Consider the following 24,524-nt stretch of genomic DNA (forward strand, 5'->3'; position numbering starts at 1 on the left):
CGATTGTTCTTAATTTGCCGAGGAAGGGAAATAAGACTCAGGGAGATAATCACACAGTGTAATAATATTAAACAGCAGCAGTCCGATTTCCACTGTCCAGAGGCAGATCTTTTCTGAGGGCCCAATGTAGAGAAAACAGAGCATGTCGTCTCTACAGGGACTTCCAGGGTCTGCCCAAACTTAGAATCAGTGAGTTCATGGTAATTGTTGGATTATTACAAAGCACTGACTTGGGCTTCATCAATGTGCCTCTCTTCTCTGCTCATGCAGAGGCCTGAAGGTGATGGCGTCTGAATACTGGGGAAAAGAAATGAAACTTTACCAAGGACACAGTAGCCCTTAAATTCCAAACCTCAGACTTCAAAGGGTTGGAGGTTTGGAAAGCATCCTAATCTCTTTACCCTGCATGTATTTTCAAACCTAGGATACTGAATGGGCGGCCTGGGGAACTTTAGTATGAATCAAGCATCTTGCATTTCTAACAGAATAATACTGCAGATAATTTTGCTATAAAACATCTGCATAGTACACAGAGAAAGGTATAAAAGAAAAAAAGTAATACTTACTTATTTGAATCGAAGTTGCCAGGAGAAATAAAAAATAAAAAATAAATTGATCTCGCATGCAAAATCCTACTAAACTACTTCCCCTCTGGTCCCCATCCACCCGCACTGCCTCGGGAGGATGCTGCAGGGTGGGAGTGGATGAGAGGTGGGACACAGCTCCGGAATACCTTACTCACTTTAACAGAGACTTTGTTGCCCAGAATATCCTTGGGTTTACGAGGCCCTGTGGCTTCATTTTTACCCGTGTTCTCCACTTCCGCCCGCTTTCTCATGCGTAGAGTATGCCATGAACATGACTTCCTGTTGTACCAAAAAATGCACCAATCAAAATGGCAGGTCAGGGCAGACTGAGGCGGTGGGTGGGCTGGCCACCCTTTGGGTGAGTCAGTAGGTGAGGTGCTCCGGTCAAGCCCCGGCTTCAGAGGCCCCAGACCTGCACACCAGCTCCTGCGGTGGCTGGCAGCAGGTATCACCTCCAACAGGAAGTGAGTGAGGATGAACTTTGACCCCTCCTGATAGATGTGCAAGGTTGGTTGTAGCATTTCAGGAAAGTATGAGTACTGACTTATTAAACTCTACCGGGGAAGTTTTTATATCATACTGATGAGGCCTTATTATAGGACTTGGGAATTCCCTTCCTGAAGGGTGTGGTGGATGGGAGAGGATTCAGGGGGTGGGGTAGGGGTGGAGTGGAGGATAAAACAGGAAAGATAAGGGAAGTATATTCTACAGTACTTTCCCAGGATCAGATAGAAAGACCCCAAAGGGTGATGCTGAAGTTTCCATCTCACTGTTTGTATTTGGGCTGTGGCCACTCCCAAACACCACAGTACAGACAGGAGATTTTAGGGCCTTTTGCTTGACAAACAGGTGAGCACTACTCATCTATCCGCATATTTTAGGACGAAGGGTTTCTCGTCCTATGTTCTCCACATCACTCCATGTTTGTGAGTACAGGGCTCTGTCAACCCCTAAGAGGTCCTAGAATTTTCCTGTTGGGAGAAGACCCAACACGTGCTCTCAGGGATGTGAGGGCAGCAATGCCCTTTCACACTAACCTAACTTCTTTCTTCTCATGAGGGGATTGGGAGCTATTTCCTCACAGAAACATAAAGAGAGGCTCAGAGCAGGGCTCAAAGACAAAGACACCAAAAGCCAAGTCACAGACAGCATCAGGGACCATGGGCAGGCATCATCAACTTCAGGTCACAGAGTCTGGATGAAGTTCTACCATGTCTAGAATAAGTGAGGTTGGCTTTCCTGCAGTGTCTCCTTGTCAAATTTAGGCCTATGCAGACATGGCTCAATGAAAAGAGCCTTCATTAAGGGAGAGGGGAGAAGGAGGCCTATGAGATTGAGGAGGAAGGACGATGCTCCAAAATGTGTAGCATCTCCTCCACGGAACTCCACAAATGTCAGGATTTTAGGATGCCCTGTGGGAAGTGTTCTCAAAATATTTATCACTAAGACATGTTTCACAGTCAACTTCTTCTGAGTAGGAAAAAGCAATAGTAGTCATGTCCTCAAATTTTTTTGGAAAGTGGGCTCCTTCAAGAGGCAAGAAAGAGTCTGTTGGCCAGACCTTCTCTTGTAGTTCCTAAACAGGCAGGTTCCCTAGGGTCCCCTGCCTACCAGCTCCTTGCTTCAAGCATTGTTTCTGAGTGAGAGCCAGTCATGGAAACTAACTTCCGACAACATCACTGTTAACTTCAGACTTCATCCCATGTCTTGACCCCCAAAGCCATGTCCCTGGCTCATTCTGAGAACATCTTGAGTCAGGGAGGTCCCTGCTGAAAAGACTTCCAGGGCTGCCAGCACAGTGTGTGTGTATGTGAGTGTGGAGATAGGTTCCTGTGCTTATCGCAGCCCTGGGGGTCATTCAGTATGCTTGGTGAGAAACCAGAAATGTTACAAGTAACATTCCAAAGGGAGACTCAGTAGTACAAGCAGCAGGACCCACTCAATTTCATATTCTTCTTCCCAGAAGAACATTTCATCATGGTTTGGGGAGCTTCCATCTCTTGGCCACAAGCCCAGGGACTGATGTGGAAACAGGCTTGCAGTGACATTTATCCCGTAGGCATCACAACCAACTCGACCCTGGTGGTCACAGCAGGCCCTGGGGTGTGGTGAGTGTCCTTCACTGATAAACAGTGACAGCCACTTGTAGCCCGTCGCTCTGCTCCACCCCCACCTCATGCAAGAGCAGCTAACAAGGAGCCAAGGAACTGGTATCTAAAGCTGCTCCCTCTCACCCAGCCTGACACCCCTTCTACGGCCCCTCCTATGGTAGGTGTGAAAAAGGGACCAGAAGATGCAAAGGTGAGGAGGGAGAAGTGCTGAGTGCTCGGGTAATCAGATCACAATGTATTACAAGAGTTAGCTCTGGAAGACATTGATTAATAAGAACCTCAATGCTTTAAGGGCCTTAGTTCGCAAGGCTTTGTGAAAGGTACTGAAACCAAGGGTCTTTAGGATAAAGTGATTGGGGCCTATTGCCCTGTCGCGGCCACTACTGATTTCCAACTGGGCCTGTGGTGACCTAGAGAGGCCAGGGTGAGGTCAGCAGCCCCCTGCCCGAGCCGGAGATAGCGCCGAGGAAGTGCAGGGGTATTGGTGCTGCTGCCCAGGTGTCTACGGGATCTCCTTCACCCCAGCCACGGGGACCACGCGCAGGGAGAGCAGTGTGGGCTGACAGCCAAAACCCCACCTCCTACCCCCATCATTAATGTACATCAACCTCTGGGTCACCCAGTTGGACGGCATCTGCTCTGCATCCTCCCTCCTCTCAGAGGTTAGATAGAATCCATGGGGGCTGTTTACAAGGGAGGGCTAGGGTGGGAGCTTTAGCGATAAAGGCACTTTTTGTGAAGGAAAAAACTGCTAATGCATTCAACCAACTCCTAAAACACAAAGAAGGAAAAAAAAAAAAAGAAGAAGAAGAATCATTTGTACAGAATGAAAAGCCCCAGAATAGTGAAATGGGGAAAAAGGGTCCACTAGTCTTGAACCTCATTAAAACATGCTCATGGTGAAAATTTATTTTACATATTTAAAATAGTACATTTAAAATTCTTAGGTACATTACAGGTACAATGTTGACCATTGTGACTCTCACTATATTGCACAGCCTGACTTCATCCATATGGGTCTCTTTAAATAGTGCAAAATACTTTATACAGGAATGTGTATGGAAGGGTCTTCGCAACCAAAATAAGGAAAAGAAATATCTTACAAATTACCATGAACATATATTAAAGTGACAGGGGAGGGGGAAAATTAAAAAAAAAAAAGTTACAATCTGTACAGAGGAATTGCCACAGACAACCAAAAAGTCCCTCTCTTCTGGGAGAAGCAGCAGGCCTCTGACCTGTACAGGTCTGGCATTTGTGCTAAGGTCATTTTTTGGTGTCAATCAAAAAAAATATATATATATCAGTTACTTAATACAATATAAATAGAAGTCCAGTCCAGTGAATCCTGTGGTGAGTCAAATGAAGAACAGGAGGCATGCCTTTTGTCACCTAGGGTTTCAGTAGGGTTCTTTTCTTAATGAGGGTGGGGAGAAAAGAAAAAAAATAAACAGAAAATTACAAATGAAAAGGAAAGAAAAACCACCGCCACTACCACCACCACCAAGAACACTCGGAACCATCCCGGCTGGAGGCCCCATGCTGCGCGCGGTTCCAGCGCTCAGACAGCGGTCCCCGAGGCGCTGTCAAGAGTAAGCAGCAGTAATTCCCTACCGTGTGTTTGCATTTTTGTGTTCTTTGTTTTAAATTTTTTTAAATCCACATTCACTCCTCTCCCGGGGAAGCCAACGAGGCACTTACTTGATGCTCCCGTCACTATTTTCCACGGCTGCTGTGGCTTTGGTGAGGGGCGCCAGAATACTGCCCGGGACCCAGCCCTCGGCCGCGGGGGAATGGTCACTGGCAGGCTGGAACACCAGGCACATGTTCTGCTGGTTGACGGCGAGGACTTGGACCACCTCACCTTGGCTCACACAGATTTCATTCTCCTTCAGTGCATAGTAGTCTTTGATCACAGCCATGGATGAGGCCCCATTGCAGCCTCCTAGATCGCTCTGCCAGCAGACAAGGGCACGAGGGACAAACACAAGAAGGCTGGTTCACAAGGGCTTGCTTTGCAATCTACTGTGGGGCTGAAAGCCAGCCCTCCCACTAGCATGGTGAACAGTGGGCAGAAGATTGTCTTGAGTAACGAAATCATATTCATAGACGGGCTCTGAAAACATGTTGGATAGCAGTGTCTCATATAATATTGTAACTAAGGATGAAAAGGTGGAGATACTGCCCAGCCTGGGGTGAAGGCAGGAAGCTAGAAGTCCTCCTGAGCATGCACCTTCCCGGCCGCACCCTCCAGCTGGTGGAAGGAAGACTGCGGCACAGGCACGGGGATATGTAAGCACTGGGGCGGAATGAGGTCCAGGCAAAGGTCAGGTCAGGGGTCACAATCCGCCAATGAAAAGAACACAGACTCTTTGACACATTTTTTTTTTCTTCCTTTTGAAAAGGCATTGGCCTTACTCTAAATTCTGACCCTCCTTGAGACAGGAGTAATGATGAGACATTTGCCCAATTCAAAGACCAGGCCATCACCCATCCTGACCCAATGGCTGTGGGAACAGAACTCCTCCAGCCCCCCTGTATTCATTAATATGAGGGGTCCTGCCTCCATGGCCTTTTCATGCAACTCTGCACCAGGGAAGCTGCCCCTAGACAGACTTATAACTCCCAAGGAGGCCAGGCTGCCTCACAGAGCATGGTGAGAGCCAGAAAGTCTTCAGTAAGTTAATGTGACTTCAACCTATTCATGAGGTTAGGGAATTTTTTTTTTCAAATTGAAGTATAGTTGATTAGCAATATTGAGTTAGTTTCAGGTGTACAGCAATGTGATTCAGTTACATATATATATACATATATATGTATTTTTTTCAATTCAATTCCATTTTGGTTTATTATAAGATATTGAATATAGTTCCCTGTGTGATACAGTAAATCCTTGTTATTTTTCTGTTTTATATATGGTAGCATGCATCTGTTAACCCCCTACTTGCCAAGCAGGAAATTTTTAAGATGAAAAATCATTTCCAGGTCAGTATAGTTACTCTAACACAGAATTGAACTTAGACATTAATCCTTAATTTTTAAAAATTAGTATCATCTAATAATACTAATTATTATAATAACTGATTATTATTATAATAGTATTATAAAACTATAAAAGTGAGAAAATGTAGGTCAGAAATGTAGATGTTCCTATTTACAGACTCACTGAGTTCTAGAGGAAACAGGACTGATGAGATTAAGTAACTTGCTGAGTTTCTAGGGCAAGGTGCAGAGTTCTGAGCTGCAGAAATTGGAATGGAAACCAGATTGCCTGATTCCTGATCTAGCACTTTTCCCATTTGTTGTCATTCCTAACTATCTTGAGGGGTTAAAACAGCTGTGTAGACTGGACCTACAGTCACACTGATGACTATCCTCATGGTTATGCTTGAACTGCGGCTGATCTGTGATAAATGTTTAATCTAAGGCTAGCTTCTCCCATTCACACATCGATGAACAACTGCCCCTGGACGCAACAGCTCACAGGTGGTGAGTAACTGTGAGCTCACTTGAGCAGCTTGTTCTTAGAAAGGGCAATCTCTTCAAGACGTCAAACCTTGGAGTTGTGACTTTTAGATGATCCACACCACATGGATGTGCTGTGATGTGCTATATATTATAACTGCCACTACAATATTACCTTCCATTTGCATGGCATTTCTGCAGATGACAACAGCCCTTTAACACGGAGTGTCTGAAGCAGGGGGAACTGGTCAAACTAGCTCAATTTGCAGGAGAAGGAAGAGAAATCATCGAGACTAGTCTGAATTTAGTGGGCTATTCCTGCTAAAATGATCAGCATAAAAAGATGCTACTTCCTGTATATCCAGGGGAAACTCTAATTTGAAAAGATACACGCACCACAATGTTCACAGCAGCACTATATACAATAGCACAAGACATGGAAACAACCTAAATGTCTATTGATAGATGACTGGATAAAGAAGTTGGTATATTTATACAATGGGATACTAGTCAGCCATAAAAAAGAATAAAATAATGCCATTTGCAGCAACATGGATGGACCTGGAGAATGTCATTCTAAGTGAAGTAAGCCAGAAAGAGAAAGAAAAATACCATATGATATCACTTATATATGGAATCATAAAAAAAAAAATACATCAATGAACTTATTTACAAAACAGAAACAGACTCAACAGACATAGAAAACAAACTTATGGTTACCAGGAGTGAAGAGGGTGGGAAAGGATAAACTGGGAGTTGATTTGCAGATACTAACTACTATATATAAAATAAACAACAAGTTTATACTATATAGTACAGGGAACTATATTCAATACCTTGTAGTAACATATAATGAAAAACCATATGAAAACGAATATATGTACGTGTATGTATGATTGGGACATTACGCTGCACACCAGAAATTGACACCACACTGTAAACTGACTATACTTCAATTAAAAATAAATTAAAAACAAAATACTACTTCCTAAAGTAGGCAGAGGCTGCGCCCTTAAGGTGGTGAGAGTGGCAGTATTGGGCTGTCACTTACCTTGCTGGCCTCAAACTTGTCCCCAGCCTGGTGGTAGTCAAACCCCGGACTGCCATTGGAGGTAGATATCTTCAGGGGTGGCAGAGGCGGGTTATAGCTGGAGCCCTTTGGGGGCTTCTCGGAGCCCACGGGGGCAGAGGAGTAGGGCCTGGGGCTGGCTTGGGGAGCCCTGGCAGGCTGGGACCGCATCACGGCTGTGCTCCTTTCTTTCCGCTGGTACTCAATGGGTGACTGCAGTGCTGCAGGGTAAGAGCAGACTGTTACTCCAAGCTCTGGAAATCCCCCAAGGACTTGGACGTTTATGAGGTACAGGTTTTGTGCAAGAGTGAGGATGTGTGAGGAAGATACTGCCCTTGTTTTTAAGGGATGTATATTCTACTGAGAACTCTTCTTAGTTTTGTCTAAGTGATGAAAATGCACAAACAAAATGGTGCCATGTGTGAGGGGCAAGTGTTGTACAAAAGAAGGGAGAGAGGGCTCTGTGGGATGTGTGTGTGTGGTGGACACAGGGAAAGGCGGTGGTGGTAATAAAGAGCTTCAGAAACCGCCAGCCCTCAGGCCCTGACATGCAGGCTCGCAGGAAGGAAGCAAGTGTGAAGCAGGTCTGGGGAACAGGATGGAGTCAGATTCCCTGGAGCACAGGGCTATGGGTCTCTGCAGAGGGAGGGAAGATGAGACAGGTAAAGGAGGTTGGAGGTGCCATGGTTAAAAGATTTAGAAAGCCAGGCTAATGAGTCTGATTTAATTCTGAAGATCATGACAAGTGACTGAATTAAGTGAACCTGAATGTTTGAAATCCAGGCGCTCTCACCAGATCTCACCAGGGTGCGCCTGAAGGACATTAACCTTGTAGCAGGTGGGAGGAGGGACCGGCGAGGGTCATTAGGAGGCATGAGATAGTAACAGAGGAGAGGCCCTGGGTGACCCAGAGCAGAGCCGTGGGAATGCGGAGCGGGTGCGGTGTGGCCAGGGCTCCAGCGGGAGATAAGACTGACACAGCCTAGACGGGAAAGCTGGCGAGAATCGAGGGCTGCTCGGGTTTGGAGACTGAGAGAACAGTGGTCAATGGAACTCAGGAGACACAAGAAAAGCTGCTTTGAAGGGAAAGATGTGAGCTTTGTTTTACTGAGTTTAAGATAAAGTTCCAAGGTCTGAGTACTAAAGAGGTACAGCCAGGCAAAAGCCACACAGGTCAAATTCTCCAACAGTGACTTCAGGGCTGGCCTGATTATGCTGTTTCTACTGGTGTTCGCTGTAGCAAATATTTAATTGGTTTAATGGCTGGGACCCAGACAGTTTTCAATTATAAGGCTATCTCTATAGTAACAGGTATGTACTTCAATAGGACTCAAGATACGGTCAACATTTCCTTTCTATTTGAGGCCTCAGGAGGAAAAGGTTGGCTCTGAGTGGGCTGCACATGTGTCTATAAGTAAAAGCCTGGCCCCAGTCCATCATCACATCCTTCTTTTGAGTGTGTCAAGGTATGGGATAGGCTCCAGCCAGACCTCAGCTTTTCTCCTTGGAGAGCATTCAATATTTAGGTTCTGATATGCTAGCTCAGTAATAGCTCCATAATTCACTGTTATTAGGTGAAAGGTCTCTTGGAACCATAAAAAGTCTGAATCACTGACTATGCCCAAGAAGCGCAGTTCCAAGTATTAAGTAGACGGCAGAGGGTTGTGACGCAGGCCGTAGCGAGCGGATCTGATGAACCAATGCCCATCGTATAGAACTGGGGCATTACCTGATTACATGCAATGGCTGGGCTAACGTGCTTGAAAATAGCATGTCTTCTAAAATAAGCACTATAGGGAGCCTCCACTCTTCTACCCGCCTCAATCTTCATAACTTAGGTCTTAGGATCAGGAAAGCCGTGCATCTTCTGACAGGGTCTGTATCTGGCTGATGGACACACTGTCTTACATCTGATCCTGTTTCGCACTTTGTCTCATTGACAAAAGTGGCCTGACCACTACAGTTTTGTGGGTAAGAGTCTAATTTCAAGTCATCCAGTTCTGGGTTCAAGCTCTTGTTCTATCAACCACTATTTTTGCAACTTTGGACAAGTTTATTAACTTCCCTGATACTCCTTTTCCTCATTTGAAAAATACAGGATGATAGTATTTAGCTTCCCAGGTTGATGAGAGGACTAAGTGTGATAATACTGTGAAATGATTAGCATCGTGCCTCCCCCAGAGAAAGGACTCAGTACATGGGAGCCATTATTTTACTCACTTACATTAGCCATTAATTGTTTCCGGTTTCGGTTTATTGTCCTACCTTATTTTTCCTTTGTTCTGAATTAATGAACTTTTAAAAACCTCATTCCAGCTTAGAATCTATCAGAAATTCCTAACCAATAGGATGCATTTTGCTGAATATATTTTATATGCACATATTTTTGCTTAAAATTACTTTATCCACACAAGCGTTAATTCAAAAGTCGTATACTCAGAAAGTGTAAACTATATACAACTTTCATTACAATCCCTCAGGGCCTGGCTTGTGGTTAATTTTAGACAGTTTAGAATGAGAAAGAACCCTAGAGATTACTTGGTTTATTTTTTTTCACCAAACTGTTTTACAGTTGGGCGATCAGGGGCATGGTCCCAAAATACTCTCCATTAAGTGTGTAATGGCTTTGAAGTCTCATGTTCTATTTTAAAAAGTCAAAGCATCCTGCTACACAATCTCTTTTTATTTGCTTTAAAATAAACACAATGTGTTAGGTCCCTCACCGTGGCCCACATTGATACCTGGTCATCTTCCAGGTTGTCTAGTGTTATCTGGAGATAACTGGGGGTTTGGCAGATCAGCTCAAATCCCCTTTTGCTCCCAACAGAGGTGATTGCGAACTCTCAATTTCGGTAATAACCTTAAAAGTTTCCGGAACAAACTGACAATTACACAGAGACTGACGCTCTCTATGGGATGTGTGCCCTGTTTTCCTGTTTCCAGAGCTGCTGCAACTCCATGGCACCTGCCCGCCGGGGGCAGAGTAGATCGTTTCTCCTTTTCACAAAAGAGCCAACTGAAGCCCAGAGAAACTCCGCTACCTGCCCAACGTCCCCAATGAGTGTGTCACCTTTAATCTTTCCCCACAGCATTCAGTTTTGTGCCAGACACCCAGCAAGTGCTCTATCTGCATCATTTGAGAGAATCCAGATTCTAGATAACAAGAAGTGACCCACCCACGGGTGGACACGTGCGTGCCAACGTGTGAGCACATATGGCCACACAGTGCTCCTGCAGGTCCACAGAGTTCATCCCTGTCTCTGTAACCAGGTCAGTTTGTTCTGGGAAATTTCAAGGTATTAGTGAAATTGAGAGTTAGCAATCCTATCTGTTGGGAGAAAAAGGGATTTGAGCTGATCTGCCAAACCCCTAGTTATCTCTAGATAACACTAGACAACCTAGGAGATTACCAGCCATTAGTTACCAAATGGAAAAATATACGTCATTGATAGCTGGCCCCTGAGACAAAGAGGGTGTGCCCATTTCAGACTTTTGCCCCAATTATTACCTGCCGATAGTGGAGGCCACAAGGCACATCCCCTATGTCGAGGCTACGAGAGATCACCCTTTCTTCTGAAAAGATGGATTTCTTTATCATGCCCCGTCTGTCCACTTGCATATTCAGGTTCAGAAAATTTCTAAACAAAAGTGTTTCTGAAAGCTACCGAGCTTTCAGATCACATAAATGTGATCGGGGCTCAGAACTTACTGTGAGCCCAGACCCAAGGAGGCTCAGAGGTGTGGGGTGCCCTGAAATGGCTTGGCTAGAAGCCAGGCCCAGTACCCACCATTTAAGAAGTCTCGCTGTGTTTCTAAGACTTGGTTGATGTCCTGCACCCAGGCCTGCTGGATGTCAGCATTGGCAGCTTGCAGAATGACCCTCTCCGAAGTCTCCCGGTTCATGAGTGCAAACTTGCAGGGGTCATTGTCCACGTTCTCTTCCAGGACCAAGTAATTCATCTGGAAGAAACCAAGTTGCCTCTTTTTTATATCTAAGTGATTCAAAAAAAATCAACAACATATTACAATTCCTCCAAGTTTTTATTTCAGGACATGTTTCCAAAAATTCGCTCTGGATCTAATAGCTTAAACACTTCGGTTTCTTTGAGTGAATGATACGCTCCTGGAGAACCTGTAGGATCACGTTAGAGGCTGGCACTCAGCCTGACCCTTCTCACAGATATTCGACCTCCAAGCCCAGAGGTCACTAGGCAGAAAGATCTTCAATGTTCTGGATCCTCACTCATGATGCCAGTGCCTCTGTCCTGGGGAAGTGGCTCCCCCAGTGTGGCTCCTCCATGTCCCCGCTCACCCCCACTGGGATCCTCACCTTGATGCTCCTTTTGAACATGTAACCCGGGGTGAGGGATCCCTTCCTGAGCAGTTCACTGAAGATGACAATTTGCTCAAAGAGGAACACACGCCTCTCCTTGGTCCGGGACGGCATGCCCGCATCCAGCTCAATCACGTAGAAGGTGTCCTGCTGGAGCAGCTTGCCCTGAGCGGTCAAGGTGCCCTGATGGAAAGGAGGGCCAGGGTGAATTAAGTGCAAAATGGGGAGACCACTACAGCCCTCTGGGTTGCAAAACCTCCCCCTCTGGGGACATGGACAACAGACCTCACAGCGAAAGCCTCAAGTTCTAGTAAGAGATTGAATCAGGACCCACCCAGTCATCTAGGGCAGACTGTGGCCACCTTCCTGTTCACACAGGGCCCTGGAGGGAAGGGAAAGAAGGCGATGGAACCACTAAGAAGAAACTCCAGGAAGACGCCAGAAGGAAGGTAAAATTCTTAGCCGAAAAGACGCTCAGGAATTATCCTGGCCCTTCTTGTTTTTTATTAAAAGGAGCCCTGGGGCTGAAGTGGCCTCTCCGTCCTCGGAGCTCTGAGAAGTGTGGCTGTCTGGCCCTTGCAGCACGGGCTGGACCCGGGAGGGTCCCACAGCCATGAACCTAGACCAACCTGTGGCCAAGGGAGGTGATGGAGGCAGGACCACGAAAAATCAGATGAGTTGGGCCCCGCTTTTCTATTATTTCAGGATAGGGAAATTCTGCAGTCTTAGTTTCCTGCTGCAGAGCAATGGGTCCAATTGAGGTACCACAGACAGGTGCCCATATTTTATAAGCTGATGGATATTTTTCTGGGTCCTGTAATCCTCCTTAAAATGCCTCCAGTTACCAGACCACTGGACACCCAGCCTAGGAGGTGGAGCCTATTTGGTTTGCCAGTTCTAAACAGATTCTCAGAGACACCTTCACATCTTCAGAGGGAATATAGCCTAACCCAGCAAGTCTTCACAGATGCTACTGGAGAGCCTTGCTTTTCCTACTGTCCACAACAAGAAGATGCTTATGTCTGAGACAGTGGCCAGAGGGCCTCCTCTGAGCTGTACTCTCAGGTGATAACTCTTGCCCTTTAGTGCAAATGTGGACTGTTCTCTGCACCTTACTGCAAACATCACCCAACACATAAGTCAGTTTCCTTTTTTGTTCCTGAGAAACACCTGCCCTCTGGGTCAAGGTCAGCAGCCAAACAGGCTTATCTCTACCTTGGTTAATATTAAGCCAGTGACCAGCTCTAAAAGCTCTACTAATTTTACGTAAGAGCCTGACCCATGAGTTAAAGCCCTGCCAATGCTAAAGGGAAAGCTAGAGGATTTAAAAGGAGAGAATGTGAGTGAAGGGGCTAACTTCTCCCAGGCTCAAAACCATGGACCTCAGAAGGAATTGAAGTATGTTCACGGTTTTTCCCAATGAGCTGAAGGAATACAAAGCAGATTCTCTGGGGTTTGATGAAAAAAGGAGATGGTGGGGCTTGATTTAAAAGATAAAATCATTCCACACTCCTGTGGTGGCCTTCCATGGATGCACGCACACAGCTCCTGTGAAGTCTGACTTGGGTCAGACAGCACATCAGACGCTGTTCCTCCTGTCAGCGGTCAGCTCCTCCAGAGACCAAGAGAAAGGCAAGTGAGACTCCAACTCAGAGAAACATTGGACATCAAGGACTAAGAGCAAAAGGAATTACTTGGCCTGTGCAGAATAGCCTCAGATCTAGTGTAATTCCAAGAGAACAAGGGTAAAAACTTCATCTAGTGTGACTAAAGAGACACCAAGTGAGAACTCGGGATGTATTTCTGCAGTGTGACCCTGCTCTTAAATGCTGCAGTCTACTGTGGAGAACAGGAACCTGTGAAAGAATGAATAGCGAAAAAGACCCTCCATATAGTTCCTGGTCACAAGAGAGCAAGGGAAGTCTGACAGGGACACCAGAAAGGGCTGGAAGGGCAAAAAGGACCAAAGAATTTGGCTCAAGATCATGAAACCAACCCATTAACCCAATCCTGAATATAGCTTTCCCTCAAATTACTTAAGCACTAGTCTGCCTTAAGTCTAGTCTATTCTCTCTATTCTAGCTTAGCCCCCCACCTCCACCCCACCAAATCCCTCTTCTCCAGAAAGGAATGACATCTTAGGTTGCAGGATTACTGGGAAACAGGATCAGAAGAGCCACATCTTTCTCTAAGGGGTTCGACAACAATTAAGCACCAACCAATAACTGTGTCAGTTCCTATTATATCATATTAATATTTGAAATAGATTATGATTAGTTAATAAATGGAGTTTGGATATAAACTAATAATAGGCACTTATTAAGTTTAAATTAGGAAAGTCAACGTGCCCTTCAAAGGTTCACTGTTATGAGTTGAAGTGTATCCCTTCTCCAATTCATATGTTGAAGTTTTAACCCCTAGTACCTCAGAATGTGACCTTATTGAAAGGTAGAGTCTTTACAAAGGGAATCAAGTTCCAGTGAGGTCACTATGGTGTGCCCTTATCAAATATGACCGGTGTCCTTAGAAAAGAGGGAAACTTGGACACAGAGATGTGTACAGAGGGAAGACGATGTGAAGATGCAGGAAGAACACCAGGCGAACATGAAGACAAGCTGAGGAGAGAGGCCTGAATCCACCCTTTCCTCACAGCACTCAGAAAGAACCACCCTTGCCCACACCTTGATTTTGGACTTCGAGCTTCTGGAAACGTGAGATGATAAATTTCTGTTGTTCAAGCCACCCAGTCTGTGGTACATGGTTATGGCGGCCCAAGCACACTAGCATATTCACTGAATCCGAAATCCTGGGTACACCTAGCTGTCTCCCGCAAAACTTGGTTCTCCTCTTCAGAGAAGAGAAATGTGCACTGTGATGTTTTAGAGCTTTAAATATTCGTTTAACTAAATAGCCAGCCACTATACAGATCTGCTTACTAGAACCACCCTCTCAGAAAAAAGGGGGGTGGTTTTCCAATTTCCCTCTGGTTCTGCTTCCATCAGTGTCCTGCTCTCCCTCACATTCCCAGCATTTTTCAAGCAAGAAAGAAAAGGGAAGAGGTCATCGGCAGGTTCACGGTTAGAAAGAATTCAGAGTCTTTCCAGTCCCACTGGAATTCTGACTCCAGCTTGGTTGACTTCCCATGACTGCCCTATCACTGGACATCCTAAATAGGATGTGAACCAGAGGGGCTCGGGCACAAAGGCGTAGGTGGTGAGTGAAGGAGGCCGGGAGGGCGGGCATGGGGCTTCAAAGGGAAGCTGCCCCACCACCTGGGCTCCTGTGGCCCCGAAGACAGAGGGCTAAGAAGCCTTCTTAAGGGCTCACCTCGAAGCCCTGCAGGCGTCCCAGGTTCATCATATCATTGCAGCGTTTTGGAACAAGGCACATTAACTCCACTGCTTTCTGTGGGAAAGAACAACAGCGGTCAGGACAGGGAGCAGCCCTCGGGCAGGGGCTCAGGGCAGCTCCATGCCAGTAGACAGGGGCCTCCCAGTGGCTCGTCGATCCTAGGAAAGGACACTGGTCCCTGCTGCCCACTTCAGAGGAGGGAGGGGTTTTCTGTTCTAGGTTGGGGAGACGTTGGTTATCTACAGGGGCTCCTCGTGAATCAGTGACCACATGTGGGGAGGATGCTATCCAGACCATCTTTTCCCTACCTTTCCACTCTTGATTATCAATTTCCTTTCCTTCTTGCATTTTCTTTCTTTGTTGCTTCCTGGCTGCCCAGGCAACAGCTTAGCCTCACTTGTGAAACATAACAGGTTTTAACCTAAGATAACCCGCCAGAATGGTCTGGGACCTCTCTGGCTTAAAATAATCCCCCTGGTGACATTGTCTTAAAGGACTTCACTTAGGGAGTAATCCTCAGGGGCAGAGGAGGGAGTGAAAATGGAATAATTTATATGTTCGACCCAAATTGTACCTGGATTCATGGATAAAACTGCACAGTGAAGCACCCAATCCTTAAGGATATTAGAGGGCTCAAATACCACCCTTTCCCACCACAAGTCACTGAGAGCCATGGAGAACACCGGCAGGGCTTGCTCTGGTCTGGCTCAGGATCGAATCCTCGAGTTCTAGAAAAACACTCAATGTGTTCTTTATTACTCACCAGTCCTCATCCTGCTAAGCAGCTATTTGCAAGGGGCTCTTGCTGTCTGAGAGAAGTCAGCCTGGACCCTCGGTCACCCTGACAGTATCTTTCCCTTTTAGAGGCAGACATCCAATAATGTCTCTAAGAACCGCCGGCATTCCAAGCAGAAAACTCACCTCGATATCTGAACACTCCAGACCAGCCTTCTCGCTGTATCTCAGGAAGTCCTAGTGAGTGGGGGAAGCAGGCAAGGGTGAGGGGAGGGAGAAATCAGTTAGGAAAAGAGAGCACTATTAAAAACCTAACGTCATGAAAACCAAGACAACACCCAGAAGACTTTCCTTCCTAACAGAGATGGCAATGCTTTGTAGTGGCTGAGATACGACGTTATGGGTCACAGCGAACATCGTAACACAGAGAAAACCCCCCAGAACAGTCAAAGATTCAAAGCTATGGGAAGGGGGGGAGGGGCGAAGGGGAGAGAAAGTGTGTGAATAGGGTCGAAAGGGGGACGATGACAAGAAGGAATGGGAGAAAGGACAGTTAAATCCCTCGCCCACTTGCCTCAGATTTCTCGAAGACAAGTCAAATTAAACGATTTTAGGAAGTAAAATACGATCACATTGTAGGTATTACTCATCTACGGTTTCTAGGGCCTTCCCTTTCCTTTCCCTTCTCCTCGTAGTCCACTCTGATTTTATGCTCTTATTATTTTTACTTTTTATTTTTTAAAGGTGCCAAGTCAGTGATGGCAACAAAATAAGAATGTGAATTGGAAAAAAGAAAATCAGGTGACAACCAACCTTCAAGGCAAGAATAAGAGCCATGCAATTTATTTGGGGGCAAAGCTGACACAAAATAACCAGCAGGTAAGGCAAAAACCTACACACGCCCCCAACTAGTTCACAGGAAAAGTGTGGAGACAGATCCCCACGCTGACCTGCTCCCTAACTCAGGCCTGACGAAGCCCCTTCTCTGGCCCTGAGCCAGGCTCACAGCCCTCTTACCTTGAGGAGCAGCTGATATTTTGTTATTCTCTGAATGGGCTTGATAAGGAAGTCGCTAAGTGTCAGCCTCTGATTTATCTCCTGTTTCACCTCCTGGAACACAAGGGAGCTACGTGAGGAAAAAAGGGACCAAAGAAGTGGGATGCTCTGGATCAGGGTTCAAAGGCAAGGAAGGCAGGTCTCTGTGATTGCCAGTAAAGTTTTAGAATCTTGTGTGGAATGGCCTACCCAACTGCTCATTTGTTATTACCAACACAGAGCACCCCTCACCATCTCCTCCTTACATGTCGAGATGTCACACCCTGTGTCCTCACCCCAGTCCCAGGGACAAGCTGGAATGGGTTTTCTGTTCTCCATCCCACTCCAGGGCCAAGTCAGGAAAGAAGGGCTTCCCTCCCCTAAGACACAAACAATCCCACGGGCTGGGCCCTCAACTCAGATCTGCAAATGCTCAGTCGAGGGCTCTCTCCAAGTAACGATGTTGCCTCTCCTCCAGCAAAGGAAATACTCTGAGGTGCTTGCCAGACCTCTGGGACCGGGAGCAGAGGCTACGAGGTGAGGGTCCTTAGCAAGTCTCCAGGGACCGGTGAGGAAGAGTGTGGGCACAGCCAGCTCCTGGGACCCGGAAGGAGGCCCGCAGCTTCTGAAGCAGCCCCCGTGTTACAGAGGCCTCATGCACGAGCAGGCGCGACAAGCAGTCCCCGCGCCGGCCAGCTCCGCTCCTCTCCACCAAGGTGCTCATGAGAACTTGGTAAGAAGCTAATGGCTCTGTTGAGGCCACCGTCCCTGTCCAGAAGGGGTGGACAGTGCTGAGCGGGGGCATCTGTGGATGGATGACAGGCTGGAGTTTCTGAATGTGGCGATCTTGGCCGGAGTTTCCCAACCCCGCCCTGGTTCAGCCAAGCCTGAGCAGCTTACTTCGAAGTAAGAGTCGTACTCGGCAACGATGTACTCGGAGCGCGGCTTATTCTGGCAGTACCACACATAGATGTGAAGCTTCCGCTCCTGCAAAGGCAGAGGGACAGGCGCTCAGGCATCTCCTGCCCAGCACTCAGTCAGAATGCTGTGCTGGTCTACACACTGAGGCAAGCACAAAGATATGGCCCACGCTGCAGGGACGCACCCAGGTGGTTAAATATCAAGGATGGAAGAGTAAAAACAGTGGGCAAGAGCCTGTCTCCCAGACTGCCAGGAAAGTAAAAAAGAACCCCCTCCCCCACCTAGTAACTCAGAGAGGGAGGAGAAGGAAGAGCAGAGGGGAGAAGGAACTGTAAAATGCATGTAAATGAGCCCGGGGGGAAGGGGACGGGAGGGGCTGCAAGGAAACACTCACATATTTAATAAAGAGCTGTGCCAATCTGTCTTGCTCCTGGATACATTTTTCCAGTTCAGCCAGGAAAACACTAAAAGAGGATGGAGGTAAGAGAAGGAAACCGCATCCTTCAGAATCCTATTATTTCTCAATGAAGAGGTAAATGATGGAAGTCTCTCCCCAAATCCCACCCCTAAGGTCAGAAGCCTGAGGAGGGCGGTGGAGTCCTGGATCCCCAGGACAGCCTGGTCCTCAGGGCAACACAGCACTTACTCCTTATGCCAGTCGTAAATCTGGTGAATATTTCCAAACACGATTTTATCCTTTCCTCGCATGTCCTCAGGGACACCCTTCTCTTCTATTCTCTTCATGAAGCCCTGCAGGGCAGAGACAATGGTGAGTATAGCATTTTCAGGAGGAAAATGCCCTGCAGCCCCGTGGAAGCCCACCCTCTGTGTGAGCACGAGGGCCAGGGCTTCTGCAGTTTCTCACCACTCAACCAGGACTTCACCCTTGTGCAGAGTGACAGACAAAACTTTTACGAAGTTCTGGGTCCCTCTGTCTCCAGTCCCCTTCAGAAAGCAGGACAAAGAAGAAACAGTTGTCTGTTCCTCTCCAGTCTCCCAATCCTACTGAATTACGTCTTTAAAGGCTCAAAACTAGGTATGTCTGACTTAGAAATAAGTCTCAATATGTGACTACTTGAGATTCTGTAAAATGCTATCATACATAATTTCATTTCACCTTTAAAATCAAGTTGTGAGGTTGTACAGACAGCATTTACCCCCATCTGACAGATAAGAGAGCCAGTGCATGGGGAATTACATAATTGGTCTTATGTCACACCAGTGATGTCTGACTTCCCTGGATCTCGGTCTCCAGATTCCCAAGCCCTCCCTTCCTAGGTTGGACTGCATGTGGAGGCTGCTGCACCTCTAGCCGCCCCCATCCTACCTTGGAGAAGGGGATTCCATAAGTTAAAATTCAAGTCCTCTCTATGCCAGGTTAGCCTGTTTATCCAAGGCTCAGGATAGGCAAATACAAACCCCTAAATCAGCAGGTTTCATAAGATGGGGACTTGTCGACCAAATGTAAGGAACCAGCAGGTGATTTAGCTATCCGGCATTCACTTTTCAGACTTCATATCCTTTCATTTAAGGTGATTAACAGCAGAGCTAAGCCATCTAAATTATCCATTTACTTTCTTAGACTTTCTCATCCAAGTGTCTAAGTCCCCCTAAAGTAAACCCCTATGGAGAGAGCTGTTTTATTTACTTCCAAGTGGACTCTTACCTGTGGACCTGCTAATCTTGCCTTATTGGTGGTTTCTTCTTTGTCTGTCCCCTTGCTATCAATAATGCTCTCCTTAAAATCTAAGGAAACATATAAGCCCCAAGGTTTTACTAAGAGTGATCTGCTTGACCTGCTTAGTGTCCATGGTGGCTCATAGCTGTGAAGAATATATATACATATATACATATATACTCTTACATATATGGTTATATGTATATATATATGTGTGTATATATGTTAAATACCATTGAACAGTTTTGGAGACAATAACTTGGTCACCTAAAATAAGGTGAAATGGATTCAGGTCTAACCAAGAAGCTGAAACATTTTGGGCCCTACCTGTCTCTAAATCTCTTCTAATAGTTTAAGGGGAAAAGAAAAAAAACTTACCTACATATTTTATTTGATCTATTACCATTTTTAGTTTCATTTCTGCAAATACCCAGGGAGAGTGAAATACATCCCATCACGTTAAAACCCCTCAGGGCCCAGGTATGGCCCAATATGCCCCTGGTTGGGTGACCATGGACCCACCCTGAGCCATCCACTCACCTCCACCACAATCCCCAGATCCTTGACGTAGTCTTTCTCTGTCTGTACCAACTCATTCAGGACGAACCTGAGCAGGAGATCAAGAACAATGAGGGTTCCTTTTCGTTGTGAAGTTAGGTCTTCACACTAAAGTTCACGGGGAAGTTAGTTTGGTGCCTCTCTGACAAGACCACCCAAACCCCACACCAGGCACCCCAGGGGAGGTGCTGGCCGGTGGTCCCTGCATGAGGGGCCCCCGGTGAGGAGCTGGGGGCACTGAGACCGAGAGGGCTTTCCCAGACAGCACCCAAGAGCCAGACGAAGAACGATGCTTACAGCCCAGCATTCATCTTTCTACTCTTTATGCTGCCTCCTCCCTCACCTATAACTGAACAGTTGCACAGACACAAGGCAGAAGGAATAACAGCCGCTTTGGCAAGACTGAGCTATGAAAGCTTCGAGGCCAAAGGGTCAGCAGGAGGCTTTTCCTCCTCCAAGTCAGCTCCATTCTTTGCTTAACAAGAAGAGAAAGACATTTATTTGACAAGCAACCTTTGGGTCTCAGAGACACTGACATCAAGTCAGGCATTTAAGATATAGAAGCTACAATTATTCAGATAGGTGTCCATGGTAACTGGCCTGCAAAATCCCCAGTCAAGGCCGGAAAGACTGACCACAGACATTCCCTAATCAGCACTTTCAACACGGCCACCTCCCCACCCCACCAGTTGTGCGATTTAACCACTACAAGGACATTTACTTTCTTGTTAATGATTTCCTCCTCTTTGTGCCAGTTACTCTGTCCGGGCTTCCTCAAGCTGCGGAGGAGGTGAGGATCATCAGCCCTGTCCGATGCAGACACTGAGGCAGTGCTGCCCAAGGTGACTACGTGAGAAGCAGGGCTGGGATCGGAACCCACTTGTACCAGAGTCCCAAGTCTCTGCTCTCACCGTCGCCCGCTGCCTGGTTGAGCCGCTCAGACTGGCTCTCTGGAGTATCAAACCCCGTAAAAAGCTGGACAGAAAACACATGTGACTGTGCACAGGGGCAGGGTAGCTGTAGCCGGCTTCCTAGAGTCTGACTTGTGCTACCTAAGTTTAAAAGAGTTTTGCCTGCAGCCACACAACTGCATTTTTGGCCCAAGTGGCAGAAGGGATCAAGTTCTGGGATGCCAAAGAGGGGCCCCAGAATAAGGGTGGTAGCCATTCTGAACCCAAGAAGCAATTCATCTGAAATTCTTGTTGCATACAGCACAGAGAAGCCACCAACTCCCTGCGTCTGGGGCCTCGGGCGATGGGGAGGAGGCAAGGGGAACACATGCCTCTTTATCAGCATGTCCAGCACTTCCAACCAGTTCCCTCTCTCTAACACACACAATTATGTGTTTTAGGCCACAGGAAGGAACTGGCAAGGCCAAATAAAAGCATTTAAATATATCTTTAGCATGGTCCAATTACCGCTTGGGAGAAAGTGGTAAAAGAAAACCCACAGGAAAGTTAGAGTGGGAATTTGGGGCTAGAAGGGCCTTCTGGAGATGAATCCAGCTCTCTGCCTCCAGACGTTATTTTTATCCTAAGGTACCTGCTGACACTGAAGGCTGTCCTAGGCTTTCCAGCCTCCAGGGAAGGGGACTGGACTAGGTGCTGCCAGTGGACCAAGCATCTCCTCCCTTGAAAAGCGGATGAAATACTTGGGAAGATAATGACACATTAAAAGATACTCTGAAAAGGCACACAGAAGATTTAAACTACATGCATCTCAAGGCAGTGCACAATTAACTGCCAAATCAACTGAGCTGATAATAAGGCATTTTTTTCATATTCATTTCTTATTAATAAAAATTATTGACAAAGTAAATATTATTCTTTGGTCCAACTACAGGTCAGACCTACTTCTGACCCCTATCCCCTCACAATGGTAGGGAATGGCTGGTCTTACACAGAAAATCTCTTAGAGCCTTTGTATTGGCTGTTCCCTGTGCTGAGAGTACTTTTCCTCCATGGCTAAAGGCCAGTTCCTAACCTCCTCTTGTTCTTTGTGCGAATGTCAGAACCATTTAAAACTACAACTAGCCTCATCCATACTCCTGACCTCCTTTACTATTTTTTTCTTTTTTCCAGCTTCTAACATACTACAACATGATCTATTTTATATTTTGTTTACTGGATGACCTCTCCCATTAGAATGTGAACTGGCCATGAGAACACGGACTTTTCTTTTGTTGGTATTGTTTGTTTCATTCACTGATGTATTCCAAGCTCTTGGTACATAATAGGTATTCAACAAATATCTGTTAAATAAATGAGTGACTAAAATTTGAGGACAATTGAGTCCATTCTCAGCTTCTTTCTTCTCCTGGACAAATAACCCTGTTTTCATCTTTTCTCCATGGATCTCCCATTTAACCCTTTGACATCTTACTGGACTGAGTCTCTGTTCTCTAGCCTCCAGTCCCACATAGGATTTACAGTTAAACACTGGCACATTTTCTCTTTCATCATGGCCATAAAATACAGCAGGGGAGAATAAGGGCAGTATACAGTAAGAGGCATGAGTCATCCTAAGGGCTGGATTTTCAGGACAGCTCGGGATGTGCAGAGATGTGAGGTTGGGGGAGAGAATGAGAAGAAGGAAGAGAGTCAAGTGGATAAAAGAGGCAACAAACTTCTGCCTGTTGGAGCAAAAGTGGACAGTATTACGTCTGGAAGTAAAACAATGGCTTCAATGACTATTCCTAGCCCCATTTACAAGATTAGTGATGGGCTTTGCCAAGGACCATCCTGTTGCCTCAGAGGTCACCCCCGTGACTATCAGCTTTCACCTTCCTGATCTAAGTTTTGCTTTGGCTTGACAAGACTGGAGCATCAGCTCCAACTCTTCCTCATCTGTGTAAAAACAACCTGAAAAGCTAAGGAGAACCAGCTTTGTACAAGTCCTGAGAAATTTCCCTTTGGGGAAGATATTTCCTTGCCTCTATTCTATTCTTGGGGTTCCCCTGAGCACTCATAAAGTTAAGGGGGTAAATATGGAATCGGAGAGCTTACATGCACTTGCTCATCTCCACTAAGAGATGGCAGCCCTGCTCGGGGGCCAGGCCCTGGCTATGATGTTTCCTAGGAAACAGTCATAAATGGTAACTCATCTCTAGGCAACAGAAGGACCTGATCTCATTTATTTGTGCTAATCTTCATGTCTACGACCAGGCTAAAGGGAGAAGGGCAGGCTAATTAGCAACCGGGAGGAAAATTTTATGCCTGCCTATGCTGTTCTCACTGCGTCTATAACCTCTCACACATCCAACTATGTTCAAGACTCATCAGCAGCTCTGCTTCCAACAGAGTCAAACCCTAAACAAGAAAACTGAAGTTTCAGAAGGATTGTGGTTATGCATGAATGGTATCTGCTATCTTCTTGGTCAAACCAATTGATAGACGATTGACTTCACATCAGGGTAGATGACTCAAACCTTGCATAACATATGGGTTTTTGTGAAACGGACTGCAGCGTCAAAGGTATCCACCCCTAACCATTCAAAGAGTAAAGAGGTTTTCCTGGAACTCAGCCCACAGTGAAATAAGTCGGACAGAGAAAGACAAAAACTGTATGATTATCACTTACATGTGGACTCTAAAAAAAATACAACAAACTACTGAATATAACAAAAAGAAAACAGACTCACAGATATAGAGAATAAACCAGTGGTTACCAGTGGGGAGTGGGAAGGGAGGAGGGGCAAGATAGGGGGAGGGGATTAAGAAGTACAAACTATTATGTATAAAAGAAATAAGCTACAAGGACATATCGTACAACATGGGGGAATTATAGCTACTCTTTTATAATAGCTATAAATGGAGTATGACCTTTAAAAATTGTGAATCACTATGTTGTACACCTATAACTAATATTGTACATCAACTGTATCTCAATTTTAAAAACTTGGGCTGCAAAAAAAAAGGGTCACCACATAAAAAGGTTTTTTTTTTTTCCCCAATAAATAAAACCTCTGGAGAAGGGCTGGAGGTAGAACCCGGCCTGGTAGCACAACAGCTCCATACATTACTTTCCTGTATGTGGGGAAACGCATCCTGATGGATGAAACTCCATCCAACCTTCTACCACGGATTCTTCGATATGGGGCCACAGTAATGGTCCCAGAGTCCCTTGAGCCTTGTTGTTTTCTTTTTATCAGTAGGTTTGACATTTCTAACAGACCTTGGTTACAACCACACTTTGTGAGTAATAGCCCCTACTTCACAGAAAATATTTCAGATGAAATTTCTTAAAGTCAGTGCCACAGGAGCTCCTTGTTGATCAACGCCACACTGTACAGGCCTAGGTCACCTTTACTTAGAATGAATGGTATCAATGGAAACACAGTGTGGGGAATCTCTCATTCTCCCCAGACTTGCCAGGACCCTTGCCCCTTGTCCACCGCTCGCACGACGCGCACCAGGCTGGAGTCTGGGGAAGCCACTCACATCCTGCCTCTCAGGGCCTTGGCTTTCTGTTCTTCTTCCAGGTTTCTAGGAGGTGTGGGCGGGGTCGTACCCTCGTTCAGGCAGCCTGTGGGGTCTTTCAAACTTCCCCGGTATGAGCCTCCTTCTAGACTCTGAAAAGAGAAGAATAAATAGCCTTACAGAAGTGTACGCTAGAAAGTCATCTGGAAGCCCTCGTGCCCTCCCCAGCCTAGCCACAGCCAATATGGTAGATCAGTAATCAA

General features: G+C 46.2%; 1 protein-coding gene across 18 annotated transcripts in view; it reads right to left on the bottom strand.

Moving 5' to 3' along the window:
• The window catches only part of KALRN (kalirin RhoGEF kinase), a 608,090-nt gene that overhangs the window by 31,612 nt on the left and 551,954 nt on the right, over positions 1-24,524 (bottom strand). For 10 of the 18 annotated variants that reach the window (XM_064494426.1, XM_064494420.1, XM_064494419.1 and 7 more), the window contains 13 exons: positions 24,283-24,413; positions 19,826-19,892; positions 18,254-18,357; positions 18,002-18,071; positions 17,587-17,673; positions 16,669-16,761; positions 15,838-15,888; positions 14,893-14,970; positions 11,563-11,748; positions 11,021-11,192; positions 7,215-7,453; positions 4,400-4,653; positions 743-866 (listed from right to left, as the gene is read on the bottom strand). In XM_064494426.1, the coding sequence (XP_064350496.1) occupies positions 743-866; positions 4,400-4,653; positions 7,215-7,453; positions 11,021-11,192; positions 11,563-11,748; positions 14,893-14,970; positions 15,838-15,888; positions 16,669-16,761; positions 17,587-17,673; positions 18,002-18,071; positions 18,254-18,357; positions 19,826-19,892; positions 24,283-24,413 (1,656 nt within the window). Of the gene's footprint in view, positions 1-742; positions 867-3,576; positions 4,115-4,395; positions 4,654-7,214; positions 7,454-11,020; positions 11,193-11,562; positions 11,749-14,892; positions 14,971-15,837; positions 15,889-16,668; positions 16,762-17,586; positions 17,674-18,001; positions 18,072-18,253; positions 18,358-19,825; positions 19,893-24,282; positions 24,414-24,524 lie in introns of those variants that run through there. The other 8 variants (XM_064494440.1, XM_064494436.1, XM_064494481.1 and 5 more) reach the window with 3 other exon arrangements.

This window comes from Camelus dromedarius, chromosome 2 (genome assembly GCF_036321535.1).
Source record: "Camelus dromedarius isolate mCamDro1 chromosome 2, mCamDro1.pat, whole genome shotgun sequence".
Taxonomy (NCBI): Eukaryota; Metazoa; Chordata; class Mammalia; order Artiodactyla; family Camelidae; genus Camelus; species Camelus dromedarius.